Source organism: Ciconia boyciana, chromosome 4 (assembly GCF_034638445.1).
Source record: "Ciconia boyciana chromosome 4, ASM3463844v1, whole genome shotgun sequence".
NCBI classification, from domain to species: domain Eukaryota; kingdom Metazoa; phylum Chordata; class Aves; order Ciconiiformes; family Ciconiidae; genus Ciconia; species Ciconia boyciana.
In genome coordinates this window covers 12,621,398-12,647,624 of record NC_132937.1, presented here as the reverse complement: position 1 = coordinate 12,647,624, position 26,227 = coordinate 12,621,398, and the positions used below count along the sequence as shown (strand labels likewise).

Below are 26,227 nucleotides of genomic sequence, written 5' to 3'. Positions count from 1 at the left end.
GCTAGAGTGCTCCACAGTAGTTTCAAGCTGCTCGACTGCGGCCCATGATTTGGGTTTCCCTTCTCACTCATCACAGGGCAGAGCCCACACCATGCCCAAGGTGGTGTCCCACAGAGTGAAAACATTACCTGCCCCTGGGACTGGTTGCAACTGCACCCCGGGTCCAAAGGACAGGACAGCCACTTCCCCCTCATTGAGGTAAGTTTGAGCTGCCCCAGTGCGCCAGAGCCACCTGAGCCACTCCACCTGTTGTCCCAAAAATTGGGGTTCGTTTACCTGGTGTGCAAAATGCCAATATACACACAGAGCAGAGGTATTTTATTGCATATTTGCGCAGATATGGGTGCCTGTCCCAAGACAGCACACACAGCTTTCAAATTAACAGTTATTTATACACAAAGCATTAACATATTCAACTTCCTAATACATATGCAGTATTCTCCTACTAAATGATTGGCTAAAATCTCCTCGCCTAGCATGTAAATTAGTATGCATACTTAGTTGTTGTTCTTCAACCTCATCATTTGAGTCGGTGGTATAATTGGGGTAGGTGGTCCGTGAGTCGGTGGTCGCAATCTCCCCCTGCCGGAATTACCTGTCCCCTAGTTTCCTACCTTTTTGGCAGATCCAAGCGGTTCTTCATGGTTTACTAACTAGACTAGTAATACATCAGTTACACTTCTGCTTTTCGACAGCCACATCCTACTTATTAGACAAAGGTACGTTGTCTAAGTTCCTATGGAGATAGGGTAGGGCTCTACAGCGGATTTCTATAGCAGCATCAATCTTTATGTGAATTTCTATAACAGCATCAATCTTTAAGTGAATTTCTATATCTACATTTGATTATTACAACACACCCAGCCTTCCCCTGGCTTTTTATGAAACCGGATGCCCAGGGAGCATAACTGTTTCCCAGTATAGGCTTGCATCCAGTGAGTGCTCGAGGCAGGTAGGGGAGGGGCTTCTGCTCCTGGGCTATGACTGTGCCAAGGCCTGGGAGTAGGGTCAGCAATTTCCTCCTTAATCACAGGTACAGCAGTGTGGGGGTTTCAGGTCTATGTAATCTTGCTCATTCACAGCTATGAAAAAGTCCAGAGGTGCAGACTCTGCAATAGCGGAAAGTGGAGGCACCTCAATAAACAGGCTTTTCTCAATCCTGGTCTGTGCTGGGGACACTTCAAACAAATCCAGCTCAGATTTGTTACATTTTTATGAGCATCCATGAATGAAAGCCATCCCTTTTAAAATAGATTTCCTTTTCTAGCGGTAGAACGGGACCTCTTTCTCTGGGTTTTCTGTTTCTTTTGCACTGTTTGGCCTGACTTCTTGTTCTTTTTCTTCTTCTTGTCCTGGTCAGACTGTTGTCTGGTGCCCTCCTACCTTTTTCTTTAAAAGGGCTGAAGCAGGCCTTCCCTTTGGGGGCGTGACATGGATTTCTTTCTTTTAAGGCTTTTTCTTTGGATATAAGCAAGTTCTGAACCCTCCTGATTTGACGGTGTTTCCAACTTGTCCATGAGAAACTTGGAAACATGTCCAAACACGTTTTTTGCAATATCTTGAACAGCGCTTTTAACGTGTGGCTTAACACATTAAACACCTGCACTATTCTTCACAGGACTGCCTTGAAAACCAGGGAGACCATTGTCGGCCTGGGCTCTGTAATAATTCATGTACAAGGATGGGTCCCCGAAATTTCTTACCACTACCATTTTGGTGTGGTTTCTTAAAACATCGGAGAATTCAGAGGCCAAAGACGCAGCTTCACACTTTCTCAAAGCGAAATGAGATGTGCTTGTTCTTTATTTCAGTGCTGATCGTGTCAATGTGCTGGCAGTTTACGGGCACATAGTGCGACTTATCATACGTCACCATAACGACCTTGTTGTTATTACCGCCAGTCAGAATGCAGCAGAATAATGGAACTAAAAAGTCTCTGACAAGCTGGTGCTCTACAAGATCTGTGTAGAGGTAGAGCGAGTTAAACCCACTGGTGATGTCCACCACAAAGGGAAATTTCTTAGCAGCAACATCCAGAGAAGCCCCCAAAATATGTGCTAGATCCCCAGCAGTAGAAAAAGTGTAAGGCTTTTCATCCATTTTGAGCTTTGTTTTCCTTATGACAGGGTCATAGACCAGGCCCACTGCTGGAGAGTCAATGGCTGAAGCTTTGTTTTGGGGGTTAATAAGACGGTTCATACGTTCCATCGACATGGAGAGGGACAGATAATAGCCTTTCCCCAAAGTATACTACCATGTCTTACCCTGCAGCGCTATTTCAAAGATGGTGTCTTCATTGATGTTATTCCAGCTGCGCGGGTACTGCCAGCCCCACCTCCCACTTCCTTGAGAACTCCAGGGACGTCACCAGCTGTACAGTAAAGTTCGAGCTGGTGTTTTGTGGGAAGATTCTGGCGCTGGCATTGCTGAGTAGCATGATGTAGAAACTGCCATCCTTCTCCCCCACCCCCCCCCACCGCACTAGATGTCCTGAACTTGGAAGGCTTCTATCCAGCTGCTAAATTTCTGGGACCAGCAACCCCACTTCACCATCAGCTGTTTCTTTCTTCCTTTCCCTTTTGCAGCAATTGTCTTCTCATTTTTGTAGATTCTGTCCTCATCGGGATTCACTTTTTTAAGTTCTTCAGGGTAAAATGTCCCCTCAGTTGCTTCATGACCATAGTCTAGTAAGTGGTATACAGGTATCTGTCCCCTTCTCACAATTTCAGCTACTATGAAAATTCCACCTGTGAAAGTCTGCTCATAACCTTTCTCAAATCTCTCTTTTGTTCTAGACACCTTGATGTGGTCTCCCTTTTTGAGCAGAGGCACAAGTTCTTTAATTTTAAACACAGCCACATATACGGTTTTCCAAACCCTTGCAGAGTTTAAAGGGTTCACGTCCACAGGCCTGGCTCCGATAGTTCTGTGGAAGCTATGGTTATAGCTCTTTATAAACTCCAACAACACATCAATGTAGCAAAAATTGTTGCGTGCTGTAAAATATCTCCACATCTTGGTTTTGAGCGTCCTGCTAAAACACTCTATGACAGAGGCTTTTACTTCATTATTAGTAACAAAACAATGAACATTGCACTGCTTTAACAGCTTGTTTAAAGGCTGGTTTAAAAATTCTTTTCCCTGGTCAGTCTGTAATTTCTGAGGCTTCTGCCCCCCGCTAAAAATTGTTTTAAAAGCCCCAGCTATTTCAGAACCTGTTTTGCCTTTTAGACCAATAGCCCAGGCATGCTTGGATAATATGTCTATCACTGTTAAGAAGCACTTAACACCATCGTTGTTTCTGGAAAACTGTTGCATATCCACTAAGCCTGCCTGCCATTGTGCATCTACCTCTGCCACAATCATCCCGTTTCCTTTAAAGTGCTTTCTTGCCACTTGGTTTAAGCTGTAAGCATCCTGGCTTGCAAGCCAGGTTGCCGCTTAGCATCTGTTCAGAACAGCGATTCTCCTTTTAGCACCTTCAAAAAGGGGATTTATACCCCCAAAGCTTCCCACCTCCCCAGGAGCATAGTAAATATCTTTTAACAGAAGCGGTGGTGTGGACATGCGTACGTAGTTGTTTCTCTCACATATTCTCACTCCTCTCTCTCACAGCTGCTGCGCAGCGTTTTTTTTACCCTTTCTTAAATATGTTATCACAGAGGCGCTACCAATGTCGCTGATGATTGGCTCAGCTTTGGCCAGCGACAGGTCCATCTTGGAGCTGGCTGAAACCGGCTCTGTCTGACACGGGGGCAGCTCCTGATGTCTTCTCACAGAAGCCACCCCTACAGCCCCCCCCACTACCAAAACCTTGCCACGTAAACCAAATACAACAAGATATAAGGAGAGTGGAGGGGAATATGGAGGGGCAGGTGTGTCTTCCTCTGTAGGGTCGGAAGGGGGTCAGGGTCTGGTCTGGGGCCAAAAATGTCTCCGTCCCAGTTATCATCATCATCATCGTCTTGGGAGATGGCAGCCCTAACTTGGACCGTTGTAACAGGATGATCGCGCCGGGCCTCGAGGGAACTGGGCCCCACTGGGCCAAGGGGGCTTACTTACGCTCCAATATTGATACGTGGGTTTGAGAGGCCAGGCAGTTGGATCGCCATTCTGCTGCGTCCCTCTCGTCCTCTTGCTTAGCTTCTTCCCCCCATTCAAGGGCGCTACGCAGCCCGGTAATTTAAGCCCAGGCAGCATCTAGGGCACAACTCGGGAGGCCGATCAAGGCACCTTTGCCCTTACCCTGTTTGCAACGGCTGGCCTCATGCCACTGTTCAAATTCATCCCTGATAGCCTGGTGGTTCGTCCAATTATCTCGGACCCAATCCTCTACCCGTTGGGGAGAGCTCCAACCTTGCTCCTTTCCTAAAGTCTCCGGCAGGTGTTGGAAAGACTCCATCCTGTCGACTATGCCAATTAGTGTGGTCCGAACAGTAATGGAGTCTGACAACACATTATAACCCAAACTTTACTGAGGCAGTAAGAAAGATGAGCATCAATGCGCCCATGCGGCGACTCACCCGATCACTGATGGCAAACACAGGATCGTAAGCGATGCCATGGCTCTGGCGGACTATCAGGGACACTTGATGTCCGGGTCATCTGACAGCAACAGCCAATTGCGCTATATCTTTATAAATGTATATATATATCTATATAGAGATACACACATACATATATAAGGATACATTAAAAATAGTGTAACTATGTATACATAAATAAAATACATATATATATATTTGTACACTCCTTTATATATATTCCTATATACGTATATATTGTATACATTGCATATAAAAGTATATATTTTTATATCTGAGCATTTCCTGGTCCAAAGGAAGCAGGCAGCCAACCAGAGGGAGAACTGAGAACACGTAGGTATGACAGTGTCAAAAACAGCCCTCAGCCAATCACAAACCAGTACGAAAACACATGGGGAATGACGCTGTCAAAAGTAGCGTCCTCCCTGCCTGTAGTGAGAGGGGGCTTCCTTTTCTGACATGCTTCTGTAAACAGAAAGGGGTGGCTGGTCCTGCCAGCCAATCACAGGGCTGCCTGAGAACACGTGGGTATGACGATATCAAGAAAGGGCTGTCAGCCAATCACAGAGCAGTATGAAAACACATGGGTTTTGATGTTTAACAAAATGGCAGCTCCCTGTCATAAAATGGCATCTGAAAAAAAAAAAAAAAAAAAAAAAAAAGTGGCCCCCTGTGTATGTAGGGGGAAGGAACTTCCTGGTCTGATGTACTTATGGGTAAACTGGAAGGGGCAACTGGTCCTGACACCCAATCGCAACAGACCACATGACCAGAAGAGGGGGCGTGACCTCCAGGGCAAACGGTACACATGGTTGCTTGGGGGGGCACCTGTTACTTTTATCTTGGATAAAAGTTGTCCCTATGTCACCGAAATCAGGAATCCAACTCCTTAACACCAATGTAGTATTAAGAAGCAGGCATTCTTTATTATGGCGCCAGATGCACGGGGGATCGTTCCACCTAGCGTGCATACCGCAGGTTACATCAACCAAAACTTATATTGTCCAATTACATACATATGCATCAAATTTCCCGGAATGATCATGCATATTCATTCTATTTCCCAGAACTAATTATCATATTTGCGTGGTCATTACGCATGCGTCCTTGAGCTCCAAGGGGCTTCCGTGGGGGTCTCTGGTGGTCCTTGGTGGTCGTACAGGTGTGTCCTTTAGTTGACCCCTTCTTATGGGCATGCGCAACATCACCTTGCTTATGTAACTTGCTTCCCTTCTTCATGGTGCATGGTCCCTAACAATGATTTGGCACCCTTAACACAAACCAATTATTCTAACCACCCTCGATTCGTTGTCGAGATGGGCTGGGGCTGTACTGGGAACATAGCAGCATGACCATACTACTCCTCGTCCAATTGTCTTTGGGCATAGCAGCATATCCATAGCCATAGGTGTACAAACACAATATTAAAGTATTATCTACCCCGCTCCTATCTCTATGTTGCTTAGTTACAAAATAACAAACTAATCATTTTGGTTACATCTGGTTACACCTATACTACTAACTAGTCTTGAAAACTGCGTCACTTTCATGTAAATCAGTACATCTGATCACTCATGATATCTTTTAATTAACTCAGAACAACAGCATATCAATATATGCAAGTTAGAGAGCTTCAAAGATTGTGTATTTTTGCATTGCATAGAAATCCAAATTTCCCAGAAATATCAATGGATTTAGTTCTATGTGTTTAGAAAAACATCCAAGAAGTCTGAACTATGTCTCCAGCCCCAGAAATTGCTCTGAATTGCTGCTGTGCCACTGTTGCAGTGAAACTTAGATTTATCAGTACTGTTCTCAACATATCCAATATGTCTGAGAAGTAGGGTTTACCATTCACTGCATTTTCCACCAGACTATAATCCAGAAACTGGAAAGAGCTGTCTGCTGCCCAGTATGACATATGATCAGGATTCCAACAGTCTGCATATTGCTCAAATCTAATATACTACAAGTTGGCTCACAAATGAAGTGATCTTCCTAATAGCCTACTCGCATGAAATGCTTAGAACACATCCCACATCATGACAGCAGCCATGTTATTCTGAAGTTGCGTGTCCAAAAATGGCTTGGCAAGAGACAGCAATTCTACTGAGAGAGGAAGGCAAGTTAGTAGATCATATATAATGTGGGGGGGGTGTGGGGTGGTAGTGTTACACCAGCAAACTAAAATGTTTTATCCATCTCCAACAAGCCTGGAATGGGCGAACCTAGCAAGTATACAAAATACATCATCTGTATTAAAAAAATAAATGAGAAAACACCATAATGCCATGTCCAAATTATGTAAGAAGGTCCCCTTCCTTCCCCCCAAATCCATATGAATATCCACTTGGTTAGCAAGATTTGGGTCTTTAAACTTCACAGATCTTCGAGGACCTGCAGAAGGCAACTGCTGTGCACTTTAAATTCTGTGCAGATCCACACTGACAGATGTGGTGGATCCATGGTGGCAATGAACCCAGAACTGGAAGGACAGGAATTGTGACCCTCCTGTCTGAACTCCATGAATGGAAGAAATGGTGCCATTCCTTTATCCAAGAAATGTCACCACAGGGGAAAAAAAACCAGCAGCGGCAGCAAACAAACCAGACCCCAAACTAAGATACTGTAGAACAATTATATTTAAAAGGATTAACATAGGAAACTTTACCTTGATAGAGGTTTAAATGTTTACTTTTGCATAATGCCTCGCTTTTGTACCCTCACCCCTCAGTGAATACGGCGGGTGCTGCTGGGGGGGGGGAAAGAGGGGGAAGGGCCAGGCCGGCAAAGGCGGCCGTGCCCCGCTCACCTGCCCGCCTCGGCCCGGCTCCCTGCCTACAACCTGCTCAGGACTAGCCGCTTCACAAGCAAAAGCTTTGGGCGAGATCTGTAACTGAGCGACATGCCGAGCGATTTCCCCGACAGAATCGTTGCTATTTTTGCTGTTAGCCAGGCAACCCGTGGCTGAGGGAGAGAACCCGTGCCGGCCGCAGCCAGACTCCGGGGCCCGGCGCTCACCGCCCACTGCCCGATTTCAGCTGATAGCTCCTTCCGAGACACCTCCCGGCCAGCCAGCCGGGGCCCGGCGCTCACCGCCCACTGCCCGATTTCAGCTGCTAGCTCCTTCCGAGACACCTCCCGGCCAGCCAGCCAGGGCCCCCAGGCCGTGCCAGGCAGTGAGACGAGACGAAACGAGACGTCGAAGCCCTCCGGACAAGGAGCCCTCACACCCACCGCCACAGACGCTTTTCTCTCAGTTCTTCAGTACCTATCTCAACACCGCACTGCGGGCTCGCAGCAGAACCCTGGCTCCACCAGGGAATACTCCGGCTCTCTGCGTGAGACTGGAGCGATAGCAAAAGAAAAACGCACACGACAGGGAAGATACGCGCAAGCGGCGGAGGAAACTGCCGCCACGACTCGACTCGCGCATGCGCGGCGGGGTTGTTTTTCACAAAGCTGTTCTTAAAGTGAGCTGGCAGCGTGTGGGTAGCTGTCTTTGTAAGGAGATCGCAGCGCTGGGCCGCCGCCGCTGTTGCCGCTGTTACCACCACCACCACCACCACCACCACCACCATCATCATCATCATCACCACCACCATCATCACCATTACTGAAGTTGGGGTTTTGTCAGTAATTCCGATGAAGCATTTGTAGGGGACGCGCTGATCTTGTTGGCAGGCTCTTTGCGCGGCAGAGGCGTTGTTCAGTGTAAAGTGAAGATCGCATTTTGTACGAGACCTTGACTTTTTTTTTTCCCTTACAGTATATTTTTATACACTTTGTTATAAAATATGGTGCTGGGGAAGGTGAAGAGTTTGACAATAAGCTTTGACTGTCTCAATGACAGCAATATCCCCGTCTATTCTAGCGGGGACACAGTCTCAGGAAGGGTCAATTTAGAAGTTACTGGGGAAATTAAAGTAAAATCTCTTAAAATTCATGCAAGAGGACATGCGAAAGTACGTTGGACTGAATCTAGAAATGCTGGATCCAACACTGCCTATACACAAAATTACACTGAAGAAGTAGAGTATTTTAACCATAAGGACGTTCTACTCGGGCACGAAAGAGGTAAGCTTTTCACTTATTCATTCGCTACACGCAGACGTTTTTCCAGAAAAAGACACATCTTTGCATCGTCCTGGTTTATCCCTTTTTAATATGCAGTCTCATAGAGTTCGCTATTTCTAAAGATGAGGAAATGCTGGTTATGTTCTTAGGCTTTATTTTTGATTATTTGAACACTTACTTAATATTAAAACCGTGTTAAGGTGCATTTTCAAAGTACCTGCAAACAGGACTTTCATAAAATACCTGCCTTTTAACAGAGTCTTTTCATAAGGATTTGCATTTTTAATACAGTTTTTTTTGATCTGCAATGTCGTTTTTTTTCTTGGTGATATTAGCAGGATTTGTTTCTCTATGGGGAAAATAACTGTTAAATCAAAACCAGATATGCGGTAAATTACTTTCTTGGTAGCATCCTATCGAATCATAAGTGTAATTAAAACATAACACTAGACTTTTTGACACATAATAGATACAGGTCTGACTTTCAGACTGATATGCGATGATTTTTTTTTAAGGTTGGTTCATTGTTGGCAGATAAAAGATTCTCTGTGGCTTACTTTGACATGCTATCACCACCCCACCTGTAGTTTTCCATCTCTTCCTTTGTTCTAAACTAGTATACTTGTAAATTACTTTCATTTCTTTTATTCAACTCCCCTATGGGGGACCCAAATGTAAAAATCTGTCTGAAAGGCCAAATAAGAGTTCATGGTTGTACGATCGGAGCATCGCTTCTGAGTTGGGGAGTTCTGGAACCTGGTCTGCTAAGCCCCTATGGAAACGGAAAGTGCCCTGCAAATTCCCTTATTTTGGGTATGGAAATGGGGTATTACACTGTGAGCGGGATTGTGGGTCTTAAGTTTGGTAATCTATTGTTCGCATAGTTACGTTGTGAAAGTATAAGGGACTCTAAGCTTGGTTTTTTTTCTGAAGTTTCCACCCTTTGTTAGAAGCGGTTCAATCCTGTTTGGGACCGGTCCTGGGGAGAAGGGAGGGAGTACTCCTTCTCTCCGCAGATTGGTTGCACACGTCAGGTGGTGGCGATGACTTAATTCCTAGCACAAGAAAATGTTAAAACTGATTACATAATTTGGGTCGGGTGTTTTGGTGTGTTGTTTTGTTTTTGTTTTAAATACGCAGCATGCTTACTGCAGAGATCCTCTGCAGTAAAATGTAATTTTAAAGAAGTTCGACTATAGATTGCATTGAGCCTTTTATTAAGCACTTCTGAAATAAATACTGTAGCAGAGTGGAGTTGCTATTCATTTTAATTATGTTATCGTGATGCAAGCAAGCACGGGTCACTCATGAGGTGGCTTTGTAGCTCAAGTGTTCTTTATACTGTCGCCTTAGAAATAATTCTCTCATGTGAAAGTTCGTTCATCTCTGGTTTGCAGATGACAGAAACGTGCAGACGTGCATGAGTCGTTCATAACAGGATGTATGCTTGCAAGTAGGAGGGCGACCCCATGCTTCTAACTGTCTGCTTAAGCAGCAGCAGCAATGATTTTGCACGTGGACTGTAGATCCAAATGCTGACCCCGATAGTAGGTGCTTGGTTTTGGCTGGAAAGGGAACAAAGGGTAGCAGGGAAGGGACAGATCTGACACGTTCCGACACCAGAAGCGAGACGGGGTGCGCACCGTTGCATGTGCGGCACGTAAAAACTTAAGCAGCTGTCCCGGGACGCCACTGCCCCTCCCTCGGCTGCAGGGGCAGGACTGCGAACACTCGCCGCACGGAGTGAAGTTTAACTCAACACATACCTACCCTAGCATAATCCGGAAGGCCACGCCCTGTCCCCGCCTTGTCATTGGCCTGCTGGGGTTTGTTAGCCTGTTGCTAAGGCGATGCCAGCCGCTGATTATAGGGGCTGGGACGTGGGGAAGAGCGAGGCTGAGGGAGCAGGTTCCCCTGCCCGCACTCTGGTGTGTGCTGGGGGCGGGGCGAGGCGAACGGGCTCTGGCCACCCCGAGGTCAGCCCTGTGCGGGGTTGGGGGCGCTCCGGGCCCCGCTTCCCTGAGGAGTTACAGAGTATGCGCGGTGGGGGAGGGCACTAGCTGTGAAGTGAGGAGTACAAGTTTACCTTGCTGGGAAACCGGGGGGTGGGGTGTTTCAATTCAGCAGTTACTGCTTTCTCCCTTGCTGCCTGCCTTCCCCCCTCCGTTATGGATCCGATCGCGGCCTTGGTAGGACGCAGGGGGCGCTGCACTGCTGAGGGGGAGCGCTGTCACCCTGGTCCCTTTTTGTTGGGAACAGGGCCTGCCTGGCAGTGTCGGCCTTGACGGCTCAGAGGGCACGCTGCCTTTCTTGGGAAAGTCCATCTCTGGGGACAGACAGAAGCATTCAAGCTCCTGCCGCGCACATCCACTAGGCCAGCAAGGGGCTGCGAGCAGGAGCGGCCATTGGGACACATGGCCCAGCAGCCTCTTGCATCCCTCACTCGGTTGTCTTTCCCCTCCCGCACCCCCGGCCAGCACTATCCGTAATCGCCTTTCAGTAATGGTCAGCACATGTTCCTGAGAGAAGTGCAGGACCTTGCACATAGCGCAGGGCAGGCCGGGGCAAGCCAGCAGCATGGCCCTGTGGTATGAGGAGACCGGATGGTGAGGCGTGGGTGGTGCCCCTCCCTCTCTCCTTACCTCTGCGGTAGTCAGGCTAGGCTGTGAGCAGAGTTGCTGAGCAAATGTGGTGGGGTGTAATGTATACTGTATGTATATGAGTGGCTGGCAGGGGATCTGCTCGTGCCTGTTTAGGCCAATCCTCTCCTGCTCCAGCCCAGTCTGTGACTGACAGCTCAGTACTTGTTTACCACAGTGGTGCTGCTGCTGCTGCTCAGGCTCAATGGGACTGCTGATCTGGCAGGAAGGAAGTGAAGAAGGGATGAAAAAACTTATGTGCAAGGAAAAGATGATTATTTTTAATTTTTAAAAAAAACAAACAAAAACCTCCAAGTGTGTTTTAACAAAAAAAGCATTATACACATTGTTTTGCTCTTTCAGTGTATTGAAGATTCTTATTTCATGATATTACGTGCTGAGGGTGCATTTGTGTAAATAGCGTTCTAGTGTTTTTTATATTTTTGCATAGGTTTGTTTCAGCATTTCTGGTGCACTAAAGAAATTAGAGCATCAGCATTTTTGTAGGACAATGGGAACTAGAAAAATCTTAAAATGTACCAACATTCCTTCATGATGTTTCAGACTATTAACAATAGGTAGTGTCTTTTGCATAATCCCACTATACGTGTTTTTATTACCCCAACCCTTTTGTATACGAGATGCTCAATTATTTTCTCTAAATAACTTTCTGTTTTGATGGAATCAGCATTTTTCTGGTTTTATGGTAATTCTATCAGAACAAACCACAAATTTGTTGGAGCATTTGAAGCAGTACAAGGAATCACGACTATAAACCAAGGTCAGCTTTCTTGTCGAAATTAGGAAATGTTTGGGTCTTTGCTATCCAAGCAAAATCGAGCTAAACTTTGAATCTTTGATACATTAGCTCTAAACAACATTAACTGGACAGCTTGCCACCTTTTGTGCCCCTGAATTTGTTTGGTGCTTTCTAGGTGGTGCTTGTGTGCTTTTTTTGTTGTTGTTTTAAAAAAATAATCAATTTTTGGATGCTTGCTAGGCAGGAGATAGAAGGAAGCTGAATTACTAAATTTAATCTATTAATGTAGCAGACTTAATACTAATATCACTTAATACTATTAGAGAGCTCTATTTCATTTTAAGTTTTAACTAGAAATCATATTGGAAAACACATTTTCCATTACAGATCTTTCAGGCAGACCTTGAAATGGCAGCAGTTACAACTATGTCAGTACTTGGAATCAAGATCATAAATTAAAACAAGTTAACTTCTGCTTTTATGTAAGGTGAATCTTGGAATCTCACCTAACCTTAAAAATTCTGCGGCCATACATCTAGCAGTTAATACAAATGGACTGGAGAGACTTGTTTCTGGGACACCATGTTCTTAGTATTGTAAAGAATGTATAAATCCCTCTTATTCTGGAAAAGAAACCTATATAATATATTATGCTGTGTAAAACGTTCACAGGTGGAATAGCATATTGGGTTTTTCCCTCCTAGATGATGACAATTCTGAAGAAGGCCTTCACACCATTCATTCAGGAAGGCATGAATATGCATTCAGCTTTGAGCTTCCACAGATGTAAGTACTTACATGCAGTACACAGCTTGTGTGAGAGAAGGCTAAGATACGTACCTGCATAAGAAAAAATCTCGTGGGTGGAGGAAACCTTTTCAATGGCAGTAGGAGTTGTGCTCAGACATGCAATAGAGGACATAATCTCATTAAACTGAAGAGGTTGCTTTTAAACTGGTTAAGAGTTTTTCACAAAACAGGAGCTCATTGTTGCCCAGTTGGTTACTCTCTCTTTTGACCGAGGTCTACTGACTCATTATGTCTTGTGGTATTTTACCCCTTCACAGGAGAAGGGAGGGAATTAGTGTCATTTGAGTCCCGCAGAGTGGCTGAGGTGTCTTCTAAATGAAACAAGATTTTACTGGAGCCATGCAGGCCATCAGAACTAGTGATAAGATAACAGCTTAACTGTTCGGGCTCAGTCTGAAACAGATGTGGCAAGCTTAACCACACTTGAACAAAATAAGAGATTTTTTTCTAGTTTAAATAGGATGTATGTACTCAGGCTGACCTTTATGCAAAAAGCCAGGATGGAAATAAGCAAATGGATGGGTGGATGAAGCAAGAAACATTCCCATACCTAATCCCACTTGTCTCCGAAAGCAAAGGTTGAAGCAAGAGTGATAGCAGAAGTTGTAAGATAAATTGCCACACACACACGCAAAAAGTTTGAGGTGTCTAACGTATACATTGTGAAGGGAAGATTTACACATAGAGGAGTTACCAACATGGGAATTAGCTAAAACACAAGTTGCAGGAAAATTAAATATAAAGGAACAGAGAGAGTCTGGAAATAGATGAAAAGAAGGGAGGCAGGAGGAGCCTTTTACTGTAAAAGCCAAGTGCTGAAGTCATTAAGGTTAAAAAAGTTGGCAGAATATTAGACGAATACCTAATATTAAAGCTAATAAACCATCTACTTATTAGAGGGGCTGGCTTTAGCAGAACCTGTAGATGATAAATGCTTTTACGGATCAGTTTCAGTGAATAGCACAGGGCTTTACAGTAGATATTATTGGAATGCCGAAGAAGACCCATATATATGGAGACTTTTAGAAGTCAATGTAAGGTTCAGATGAAAATCTCTTCTATAAGAAGTGATAAGGGTGATACCGATATTCCCTTGAGTTGGAAGGGATGTTAAAATATGAAAGAACAAAACAGTAGATGTGAATATGGAATATTATGTTTGAGATTAAATAGATGACCAGTAAAATAGCACAAGCATTGATTAAAACACTAAAGTTCTTTTCAAGTGACTTGAAGGAATAACTATGAAGCCATCTTTGATAATACTGAAAAAATGAAGGCTGGTAATAAAAGGCCTGAAGAACACTAGCTTGACACTGCCTCCTTACTGTTTCTTGCTATTTTATATCCATAGAATATTTCAAAAATTTATTTAAAACAAAACCGATGTGGTGGGTTGACCTTGGCTGGCTGCCAGCCCTCCATGCAGTTGCTCTCTCACTCCCCCTCATCAACAGGACAGGGAGAGAAAATAAGATGGACAAGCTTGTGGGTTGAGATAAAGGCAGTTTAATAAGAAAAACAAAAGCTGTACACGGAAGCAAAGCAAAAATAATTCATTCGCTACTTCCCAATGGCAGGCAGATGTCCAGCCACTTCCTGGAAAGCAGGGCCTAAGTATGTGTAGTGGTTGCTTGAGAAGACAAACACCATAACCATGAATGTCTGTGTCAGCCCTGTCTGTCTCTTCCCCCCCCTTCAGCTTTTATTGCTGAGCAGACATCATATGGTATGGAATATCCCTTTGGTCAGTTTGGGTCAGCTGTCCTGGCTGTGTCCCCTCCAACCTCTTGCCCGCACCCAGCCTATTGGCCTTTGGGAATGGGGTGTTGGAGAGACAGCCTTGATGCTGAGCAGTGCTTGCACAGCAATAGCTAAAACATTGGTGTGTTATCAACACTGTTCTAGCCACAAATACAAAGCACAGCACTATATGGGCTGTTACGAGGAAAGCGAACTCCATCCCAGCCAGACCCAGTACAACCAAATACAAAGCAATAGTGTGGGGGGGGGAACCAAAAAAACCAGGACACTGACTGGCCTTGGTGATTTTTGCCTTAAAGGATACTGGGGCAGGATGAAACATTGAAGACTGATTAGAAAATCCTTTCATTTGTGTTTTTAAGGAAAAAAAAAAAGTAAACATTTCAGATGTGCAAATAGAGATGTCAAACCTGTAGCAGAAAGAATCATTCTAGTAAAGTACTAGCACAGCTAGTATTATTCCCTACAGAAGTTAGGGAGGGAAGCTTTGCCCATAACTTACTTTTTATTACGATGCATTTCAAACGTAGTGCAATATAAAAATTCTTCCTTTGAGATTAAAGGCAAAAAATGTTAGGAAAAAGACAAGTTTCAGTTAACTGGACATGACCGGAATATAAAAATTCGATGTCCTTCACCTTATGATGTTGGGGGAGGGAGGGAGAGGAGGAAAAAAGGGTAATGCTGAAAGGTTTGGAGTCCCTTTCCACATCTTTCTTCCCCCCCCCCCCAACTCCCCAAAAGGACTTCCTTTGTCTTTCAGCATTCAGAGCAGAATAGTCTTTATCTTTTTTTATATATATAAATATTTTAAGATGGCCTCATCAGGGTAAAGGAAAATTAGAAGATGCTCAGAATAGTCTCTCTCTATTCAGAACTCTAAATTGAAATATTTAACTACCGTACTTAAGGCAAAACAAACTACTAAAGCACTCAGTTATAGCTAAAATAAACCACTGAGATACCAGCCAAGTAAATAATACACAATTATTTACAGAATACAATGTCCAAAACAATAATTGGATGGTACTAATGCTAATTTTATTTGGTGGTCTTAATTTGACCTTAAAAGGGTGTGCTTTATTCTACACTTGAAAGTGGCCTCTTAAGTCTAAAGGAAATGTGTACTCTTCTGGCATTTTCTAGCACAGTTCTTTAATTGATTCTTAAAACTTCTACAAAACTACTGTTGGATGAATTGGAGATGATATTTTCTCCCAACTTTAATCTTACATTTTTTTCTGAGATATGGAAACTTTGCAAATAAGTTATGCTTATTATGATGCACTAAAAATACAGTTCTACATACTAATTCCCAATCTGATCAATTGTATCGTTATTGGAAAGAGATAAAAAATTATTCAACTTTGACCTTTGTCCTGCACAGACCACTTGCTACCTCATTCGAAGGCAGACATGGCAGTGTGCGCTATTGGGTGAAAGCTGAATTGCATAGGCCTTGGCTTCTACCAGTAAAATTAAAGAAGGAATTTACAGTCTTTGAACATATAGATATCAACACTCCTTCATTACTGGTAAGAACTTGACAGAATTACTCATTCTTCTTCTGGCGTAAAAATAATGAAGTATAATAACTGAAACAACATCAACATGTAATTTTACCTAATATTTATTTGCTAGTTTAACTACAGCTGCTCTTTTAAGTATTATATCAGTTTAGCAACTCTAACTGCTGGTATTTTGAAGGCTAAGTTATCCTGTACTTGGAGTTGCTTGATTTTTACGATACATAAAATACATTCGTCAATCTAAATCGATACTACTAAATTGTAGAATCTCATTAAGGAAGAAAATTTGGTGAACTGCTTCTCTTTAATTATAAATAAAGAATAATCTATGGAAGGAACGGTGCAACTCTTGAAGTTAGCAGTCCCTCACTAAAAATATTAAAATGCAAAGTAAAAAATTTAATGCAGTGCATAATTGATAATTTCCATATGGATAGTTTTCTACTGATGGGGAGAAATCATCACAATTCTGTATAATCCTTTCCTGAAATTTCATTTTATCAAAATAACTTTAATATCACAACTGCTTTCAATGAGGATTTGATTTCAGTCTGGCCTAAGATTCCTTTATTTTATCCCTTCCTCAAATTTTAATCTAGAGGGGAAAAAGAAATTTAGAAGTCCATTGAAGTAGGTTTCTTGTGTGTATGGGTGAAAAATCAGGCTTGCAAAGGGACCTTGCACAAACTCCATTAAAAGCGAAGGTTTCTCATTTGACTTTAATGGGCTTTGGATCAAGCCCCAAATCCTGATGTTGTGTAAAATAAGTCTTTTTAATATAGATGAAACAGGATAATTCGGAAACCGAGGAAAAAGCAGGAGTCAAGATTACAGTAGTTTAGCTTAGTTATTTTGTTTCTGAAATACAGCTTAATGGAAAGTGCGAAGATGTTCTGATTTACTGTTAGTTAAATGAAAAGCTCTGCAACAGTATGTTGGGATGTGTAGGCTATGAAGCCTTTTGTTTTAAGCTATACAGTATTTATTTTTAGTATTAAAAACTGTTTTAAGTATGGCTGTAGTATGGAGGATGGCAGAAAAAGCAATACTAATACAGCAATGGAATTAGGACAAACATTGTATAATGCTGTTCAAGTTGCTTGAGACTTTTCCTATGAAAGTAGCTTTGTTTATCAAAATATGTAATAATAAGCGCATTATGAAAATGATTATTTTCCTGTGTTGATTTAAATACCTGAAGAGATTCATGGAGCTCCTAATTTAATGGACGATATTTTTCTCTTCTTGCAGTCACCCCAAGCAGGCACAAAAGAAAAGACTCTATGTTGTTGGCTTTGTACCTCAGGCCCAATATCCTTAAGTGCCAAAATTGAAAGAAAGGGCTACACCCCAGGTATGTAATAGAAGTAATTATAGGATATGCTTTTCCTTCCCTTTTAAAGCTACAGTTTGTACTTACTGTTTTTATATAAATGAAACATTAAGGATATTTTTACCACCTCAGTCTGCATTTAGCAATCTTCTCGGTATACTCTGTTAACTAAGACAGTGCTACTTGTATCTCTAGATTATTAAAGGACCTCATCTATTAGACTGGTAGGTTTGGGGTTGGTGGCTTTTTGGTTGGTGAGGTTTTTTTGTGGTTGGTTTGTTTGTTTGTTTTTTTTAATGGGGGGGTGTTGTGTTTGGTTTTTGTTTGTGGGGGCTTTGTTTGTTTTGGGGTTTTTTTGAACAGCTCGTGGGGATCTTGCTTCTATTAGCATCAGTGGATGTTTTTCCAGGTAGAGCAGTGATAGCAGCATCTGGTGAGTTATAACAGTATATAGAATGTGACAGTTTGCTTAAGCTGCCTTGTAAATGTAAAGAGAACTTGAAAATATGTTTGTTTTTTTGGTTTGGTTTTTTTTGGTTTTGTTTGTTTCAGGTGAATCAATTCAGATCTTTGCTGAGATTGAGAATTGCTCTTCCCGCATGGTGGTGCCAAAGGCAACCATTTACCAAACACAGGCATTCTATGCCAAAGGGAAAATGAAGGAAGTCAAACAGCTTGTAGCCAACCTCCGTGGGGAATCCTTGTCATCTGGCAAAACAGAAACCTGGAATGGCAAGCAGTTGAAAATTCTGTCTGTTTCCCCCACCTGTTTTCCCTAATGAAGCTGGGAGGGGGCACAGCCAAGACAGTTGATCCAAACTGGCCAAAGGGCTCTTCCATACCATATGACATCATGCTCAGTATGTAAACTGGGGGGAGTTTGTTGTTGTGTCCCGTCCTGTGTTGTGTCCCGTGTCCGTCCCCCCCCCCCCCCCGGTTTTGTTCCTCTCTCGCTCTCTTGTTGTTTTCCTTTTCATTACAATTTCTTTTTTTCTTTTTTGTAATTATTAAACTGTTCTTATCTCAACCCACAAGATTTCTTACTTTTGCTCTTCCAATTTTCTCCCCCATCCCACTGTGGGGGGAGGGTGAGAGAGTAGCTCTGTGGTGCTTAGTTGCTGACTGAAGCTAAACCACAACAGTCCTTTTTGGCGTCCAACATGGGGCTCGAAGGGTTTCAGATAACAACAGATTAACCAGAGCATATTAAGGAATTCGGATCTGTTAATAGTTGCAGGTCACAATACTGATCCATTTGTTCTTAGCATTGGTTTACCTGCTCTTCACCATGCTCATTTTTTTGCTGTACATGTTAAAGATCGGTGTTGGTTTTTGCAGTTTGCTGTGCTCTGCTTTAATTGGTGGTGTTTTGCCTGTGAGATTTGTTATTAAAACAGTGACCTTGAGCTCAACTTGGTGTCTAAGTTTCATACCGAAGCCATTACTGTACTTCGGGTACCACCTTATGGAGAAAATTAGCAATTATACTTCTTCCTCTGAGAGGTTTTTTATGGAGGAAATGCAGAATTGTACCTTCGCTACATTCTTCTACAATGCTTCCTCCTTCGTTACAATAACTTTTCAGTATCTTGAACATCTTTGGGTAGTTAAGATACATCTATTGGTATTGCTTGGGAATATTGTTTTGGTTTTGTTTGAGGCTAATAAGCAATTTAAGAATATCATCCAGAGATCTGCCCCAAGGCTGGATGGTTATGAGTGGCAGAGGTGTGTGGGATAGCATGGGCAAATGCCTAGGACAGTGGGCACCTCCAGTGTTTTGGAAATTCACCCCTGAACAAGTGCAGAATCCTGAAAAACTAGTAAAACATTTGGAAAAAGTATGTTGTCACCCTGACAATTCTAAGGAGACACAAATCACTGCAATGTGCTGGGGCCTGGCCCATGCCTACCGAGCCCTGTTCAACACTATTCAGTACCCTCAAGAGGAAGAGAAGGTCTCCAGATGTGACAACAAAGTGACAGGCATGGTGCCTGCTCCAACACCCCCCCTCTCCCCCACCCTGGGCGACAGGTGTGGTGTTTACTCCAGCCCCAATCGCCCAGTGACAGGTGCCACAGCTGAACCAGGGAACCAACCTGTGTCAGTATCAGTCTCCCCTATACATAAAAAGAAATCTTGGAAGGAAAAGTCAGCTCGTTTAGAAAGGGAAGATGAAAGAGCAGGGCCATCACAAGGAGAGGAGGAGGAAGAACTTGTGGATGAGACAGAAACCACCTGATCCCTATCCCTGAGTGAACTGAGAGATAAGTGAAAACATTTCAGCTGTTGTCCAGGCGAACACGTTGTCACCTGGCTGCTCTGATGCTGGGATAATGGGGCCAGTAGCCTGGAAGTAGAGGGTAAGGAAGCCAAGCAGCTGGGATCCATTTCTAGGGAAGGGGGCATTGACAAAGCGATTGGAAAAGGGGCACCAGCCCTCAGCCTCTGGAGGCGACTCCTGTCAGCTATGAAGGAAAGATATCCCTTCAAGGAAGATGTTGTATATCGCCCTGGGAAATGGACCACCATGGAGAAAGGGATCCAGTACCTGAGGGAATTAGCCGTGCTGGAGGTGATTTATGGTGACCTGGACGACGAGCAGTTATCCAGAGATCCATATGAAGTCCAGTGCATGTGACCCATGTGGCAGAAGTTGGTACAGAGCAAACCAGCATCCTATGCCAATTCATTGGCAATACTGACCTGGAAAGACGGAGAGGGTCCAACAGTGGATGAAGTGGCTAGCCAACTGCAGGAATACCAAGGAAGTATCCCTTCCTCCGTGTTGCAGATGGAGTGATGCACTTCACTTTTAAGAGAGAAGCAAAAAATACTTTATTGATATAAACCAGTGAGTTAACAAGGTTCAGTGGTAAATGCAACAGTGGTTTAACAAGATTTGATGGCAAGGTACACTTGATTATTTACTGCATAGAGGACAGGACAAAACTCTCAGGGAGACCCTCCCGTTGAGTCATGAGGTTCGGATAAAGATCCCCTTGCTTTCTAAACTCCTTCTCAGAGAGGAGTCTAGGTGCGGCTAGAGCCAGTCCTAGTCCCAGACTCGGTCAACGGTTTATGTCTAAAGGATTATATGTGTGCAATCAATCCTTTATATCACTTAGCTAAGATTTCAAAGTTTAGCCTGCTCTTAGTCACTTACCGAGGATCTGTTGTGGCAAGGAATCTCTCAACCTCGAGGAGGAACCATGAGAGGACTCCCTGCTCAAGGGGCGATCCTGGCGTGCAGCCAGCTGCTCTGCAGGAGAGCTCAAAGGGCCCTGGGCTGTCCACTATTTAAGGAGTAAGATGATTGACTTATGGTCATATTTGCATATCAGCAAGATATCTGGCTCCCTGCTCCAGACAGCCCTTGGCTACGGTGTTTCCATCCGTCTCCCCAAAGTACAGCATAACCCCCACTTGTGGTTATTGCTTATGTGGGGGCGAGCACACTCCCACACTCCGTTGTCTCCGCTGTGGAGAAACTGGTCCAGCAACTCTAAGAGGACAGACCCTACTCCCCACCTGTATGAACCAACATCTCAGCTATTAGGAGTCAGTGTTCTTCTGCTCAAGAGAGAGGATATAGAGGGTACACACCACGGGGCACCCTGTGGTTTTACCTGCATGACCACAGAGAGGACATGAGGAAGTGGGATGGAAAACCTACCTCAACCCTACAGGCACGGGTACATGAGTTGCAAGGAAACACAATCACCAAAAGGGGTTCTTCCAGGAAAACTGCTGCTCCGGTTTGCAGTGGACACTTCCCCAGACAGAGTAAAAGGGCTGATCTTACTCCTGATTTTAATGAAGGAGCTCCTGACTCATATTTACAAGAAATGGGTAATGAATATTATGACCAGGATTAGGGGGGCTCTGCCTCCAGCCAGGTGGAGGAAAGGGACAACTGGGTTTACTGGACTGTGTGGATTCGATGGCCTGGCACATCAGACCCACAGGAGTATGAGGCTCTAGTAGACACCGGTGCACAGTGTACCCTAATGCCATCAAGCTATATAGGGGCAGAACCCATCTGTATTTCTGGAGTGACAGGGGGATCCCAACAGCTAACTGTATTGGAGGCTGAAGTGAGCCTAACTGGGAATGAGTAGCAAAAACACCTCATTGTGACTGGCCCAGAGGCTCCCATGCATCCTTGGCATAGACTACCTCAGGAGAGGGTATTTCAAGGACCCTAGAGGGTACCGGTGGGCTTTTGGTATAGCTGCCTTGGAGATGGAGGAAATTAAACAGCTGTCTACCTTGCCTGGCCTCTTGAAAGACCCTTCTGTTGTGGGGTTGCTGAGGGTAGAAGAACAACAGGTGCCAATTGCTGCCACAACAGTGCACCACAGGCAATATCGTACCAACCAAGACTCCCTGATTCCCATCCATGAGCTGATTCGTCGACTGGAGAGCCAGGGAGTGATCAGTAAGACTCATTCACCTTTTAACAGTCCTATATGGCCAGTGAGAAAGTCTAGTGGAGAGTGGAGACTAACAGTAGACTATCGTGGCCTGAATGAAGTCATGCCACGGCTGAGTGCTGCCGTGCCGGACATGCTGGAACTTCAACACGAACTGGAGTCAAAAGCAGCCAAATGGTATGCTACAATTGATATTGCTAATGTGTTCTTCTCAATCCCTTTGGCACCAGAGTGCAGGCCACAGTTTGCTTCCACTTGGAGGGGTGTTGACTACACCTGGAATCGACTGCCCCAGGGGTGGAAACACAGCCCTACCACTTGCCATGGACTGATCCAGATGGCACTGGAACAGGGTGAAGCTCCAGAACATCTGCAATACATTGATGACATCATCGTGTGGGGCAATGCAGCAGAAGAAGTTTTTGAGAAAGGGAAGAAAATGTTCCAGATCCTCCTGAAAGCTGGTTTTGCCATAAAACAAAGTAAGGTCAAGGGACCTGCATAGGAGATCCAGTTTTTAGGAATAAAATGGCAAGATGGACGTCGTCAGATCCCAATGGATGTGATCAACAAAATAACAGCCATGTCTCCACCAACTAGCAAAAAGGAAACACAAGCTTTCTTGGGCGTTGTGGGGTTTTGGAGAATGCATATTCCAAATTACAGTCTGATCGTAAGCCCTCTCTACCAAGTGACCCGGAGGAAGAACGATTTCCAATGGGGCTCTGAGCAACAATAAGCCTTTGAACAAATTAAACGGGAGATAGTTCATGCAGTAGCCCTTGGGCCAGTCCGGGCAGGGCAAGATGTAAAGAATGTGCTCTACACCGCAGCCGGGGAGAATGGCCCTACCTGGAGCCTCTGGCAGAAAGCACCAGGGGAGACTCGAGGTCGACCCCTAGGGTTTTGGAGTCGGGGATACAGAGGATCTGAGGCCCGCTATACTCCAACTGAAAAGGAGATATTGGCAGCATATGAAGGGGTTTGAGCTGCTTTGGAAGTGGTTGGCACTGAAGCACAACTCCTCTTGGCACCTCGACTGCCGGTGCTGGGCTGGATGTCCAAAGGAAGGGTCCCCTCTACACATCATGCAACTGATGCTACGTGGAGTAAGTGGGTTGCACTGATTACACAACGGGCTCGGATAGGAAGCCCCAATTGCCCAGGGATCTTGGAAGTAATTATGGACTGGCCAGAAGGCAAAGATTTTGGAATATCGCCAGAGGAGGAGGTGACGCGTGCTGAGGAGGCCCCACTGTATAATCAACTACCAGAAATTGAGAAGCAGTATGCCCTGTTCACTGATGGGTCCTGTTGTATTGTAGGAAAACATCGGAGATGGAAAGCTGCTGTATGGAGTCCTATATGACAAGTGGTAGAAGCTGCTGAAGGAGAAGGTGAATTGAGCCAATTTGCAGAAGTAAAGGCCATTCAGCTGGCTTTAGACATTGCTGAACAAGAAAAGTGGCCAGTGCTCTATCTCTATACTGACTCATGGATGGTGGCAAATGCCCTGTGGGGGTGGTTACAGCAATGGAAGCAGAACAATTGGCAGCGCAGAGGCAAACCCATCTGGGCTGCTGCATTGTGGCAAGATATTGCTGCCCGGGTAGACAACCTGGTTGTACAAGTACATCACGTAGATGCTCATGTACCCAAGAGTCAGGCCACTGAGGAACATCAAAACAACCAGCAGGTGGATCAGGCTGCTAAGATGGAGGGGGCTCAGGTGGATTTGGACTGGCAACATAAGGGTGAATTATTCATAGCTTGGTGGGCCCATGACCCCTCAGGCCATCAAGGAAGAGATGCAACATATAGATGGGCTTGCGATCAAGGGGTGGACTTGACCATGGACACTATTGCACAGGTTATCCATGAATGTGAGACATGGACTGCAGTCAAACCAAGCGGTTAAAGCCTCTGTGGTATGGAGGGCGATGGCTGAAATATAAATATGGGGAGGCCTGGCAGATCGATTATATCACACTCCCACAAACCCGCCAAGGCAAGCGCTATGTGCTTACAATGGTGGAAGCAACCACCGGATGGCTGGAAACATATCCCGTGCCCCATGCCACTGCCCTGAACACTGTCCTGGGCCTTGAAAAGCAAGTCCTGTGGCGACATGGCACCCCAGAAAGAACTGAGTCAGACAAGGGGACTCATTTTTGAAACAACCTCATAGACACCTGGGCCAAAGAGCATGGCATTGAGTGGGTATATCACATCCCCTATCATGCACCAGCCTCTGGGAAAATCAAATGATACAATGGACTGTTAAAGACTACACTGAGAGCAATGGGTGGTGGGACATTCAAACATTGGGATACACATTTAGCAAAGGCCACCTGGTTAGTCAACACTAGGGGATCTGTCAATCGAGCTGGCCCTGCCCAATGAAAACTTTTACATACTGCAGAAGGAGATAAAGTCCCTGTGGGGCACATAAAAAACATGCTGGGGAAGACAGTCTGGGTTACTTCTGCGTCAGGCAAAGGCAAGCCCATTCGTGGGATTGCTTTTGCTCAAGGACCTCGGTGCACTTGGTGGGTGATGCAGAAGGATGGGGAAGTCTGCTGTGTACCTCAGGGAGATTTGATTTTGGGTGAAAATAGCCAATGAACTAAATGGTATGATGTTAATTGCTATACAATACTGTATGTCATCACTTTTATGGTGGCTATATGCCATATCAATGGTTTTTCAGTAAGAATCACCCAGATTAATGAAGAATGAGCTTTGATGAAACCAAGCCAAGTGCAGCAGTGATGGAACCAGAACTGGCTTCAGCATGCAACAGTCCAACAGCACACACCCTCTCTCCTGCCCTGAAAGGCTGTTATGACAGATGGAGCCCAAAGTCATGGACTAAATGAACTCAACGGACATTTTAGAGGGATGGCCCATAGACCAAGGGAATGATATCTGTGTGTATATATCAAAAGACAGGGAAAGTGGTGGTGATCAATTGGAATATAGTGGAAAGGGTAGAACCTGGGCATGATGTAGATGGTATAGAATAAGGGGTGGATACTGTCCTGGTTTTGGCTGGGAGAGAGTTCATTTTCTTCCTAGTAGCTGGTATAGTGCTGTGTTTTGGATTTAGTATGAGAATAATGTTGATAACACACTGATGTTTTAGTTGTTGCTAAGTAATGTTTATACTGGTCAAGGACTTTTCAGCTTCCCATGCTCTGTCAGGTGCACAAGAAGCTGGGAGGGGGCACAGCCAAGACAGTTGATCCAAACTGGCCAAAGGGCTATTCCATACCATATGACGTCATGCTCAGTATATAAACTGGGGGGAGTTGGCCGGGGGGCAGCGATCGCTGCTTGGGGCCTGTCTGGGCATAGGTCGGTGGGTGGTGAGTGGTTGCATCACTTGTGTTTTGTTTTGGTTTTGGTTTTTTTTTTTTTTCCTGAGTTTTGTTTCTCTCTCTCTCTTGTTTTCCTTTTCATTATAATTTTTTTTTCTTTTTCCCAATTATTAAACTGTTCTTATTTCAACCCACAATTTTTCTTATTTGTGCTTTTTCTGATTCTCTCCCCTGTCCCACCGGGGAGGGAGGGTGAGCGAGCGGCTGTGTGATGCTTAGTTGCCAGCTCAAGCTCAACCATGTACAAGAGCCCATGTCTCCATAGGGACATGGGCCCTAAAAGAGACTATTAGAAACAAGCTCCTCCTCGAAACTTCCATGGAAAGACAACTTGGGCTAATACTTATGAAGTGCTGATAAATCCCCACATTTTAATCATACATTTTTTTCAATTTTTTTTCAGCTATATGTTGATATTCCAGGAGCCATGGATTTATTCCTTAACTTACCACTGGTCATTGGTACCATTCCTCTACATCCATTTGATAGCAGTCCCATAGCATTCAATCCATCCATAAAAATGAGAGGAATAAAATTTCCCTTTTTCATACCATGTTATGGTGTTGAATGTTGACATATTATTTCATGTTACGGTAATGTGGAACTCTACACTGCAACACTGAGAAACTGCTTTCAGAAGTCCTAGGTATAGAGAGGTCTACTGAGCTTTGTTTTGATACAGTCTGCACTGGAAAAGCTGTTCAGTTGTTAGTCTTATGGCAGACCAAAGAGAAAATGTTAATAAGTAAGCTTATTTTGGATTTAGTTTTATAATGGAGAACAGTATAATCAATAATGTAAAGAAACATGGAGTTTGTGAAAATGGTTCCTAAATTTGAAATAATCAGAAGTTAGAAGCAGCTTTCCCCTTGTCAAATTTGTATCCTTGCAGAATAGTTTTCATTAACAAGAAAGAATGTGCACAATTAAGAGCTGTATTCCTGAAAATACTGA

The 26,227-nt window shown here is 44.2% G+C and overlaps 1 protein-coding gene across 4 annotated transcripts; it reads left to right on the top strand.

The window, feature by feature from the left end:
- Positions 1–7,877: 7,877 nt before the first annotated feature.
- Positions 7,878–25,827, top strand: LOC140650730 (arrestin domain-containing protein 3-like). 4 transcript variants are annotated; one of them, XM_072859435.1, is made up of 6 exons: positions 7,902–8,621; positions 12,725–12,806; positions 15,982–16,129; positions 17,375–17,477; positions 18,009–18,188; positions 25,677–25,807. In XM_072859435.1, the coding sequence occupies exons 1-6, from the start codon at positions 8,342–8,344 to the stop codon at positions 25,685–25,687; spliced, it is 804 nt and encodes a 267-aa protein (XP_072715536.1). In that variant the 5' UTR covers positions 7,902–8,341; the 3' UTR covers positions 25,688–25,807. The 4 variants fall into 4 exon arrangements, 3 of the variants coding, with proteins under 3 accessions (XP_072715537.1, XP_072715536.1, XP_072715535.1); XR_012042150.1 differs by having other exon boundaries at positions 7,907–8,621; positions 18,009–18,316; positions 25,677–25,827; XM_072859436.1 differs by lacking the exons at positions 18,009–18,188; positions 25,677–25,807 and adding an exon at positions 17,652–17,777 and having other exon boundaries at positions 7,878–8,621.
- The last annotated feature ends 400 nt before the right edge of the window (positions 25,828–26,227 follow it).

Coding starts and splice junctions, on each gene's coding strand:
- LOC140650730 (XM_072859434.1), top strand. CDS start 8,342: ATGGTGCTGGGGAAGGTGAAGAGTTTGACAATAAGCTTTGACTGTCTC. Junction 16,130..17,374: donor TCAACACTCCTTCATTACTG/GTAAGAACTTGA, acceptor CTCTTCTTGCAG/TCACCCCAAGCAGGCACAAA. Junction 17,478..18,008: donor AAGAAAGGGCTACACCCCAG/GTATGTAATAGA, acceptor TGTTTGTTTCAG/GTGAATCAATTCAGATCTTT.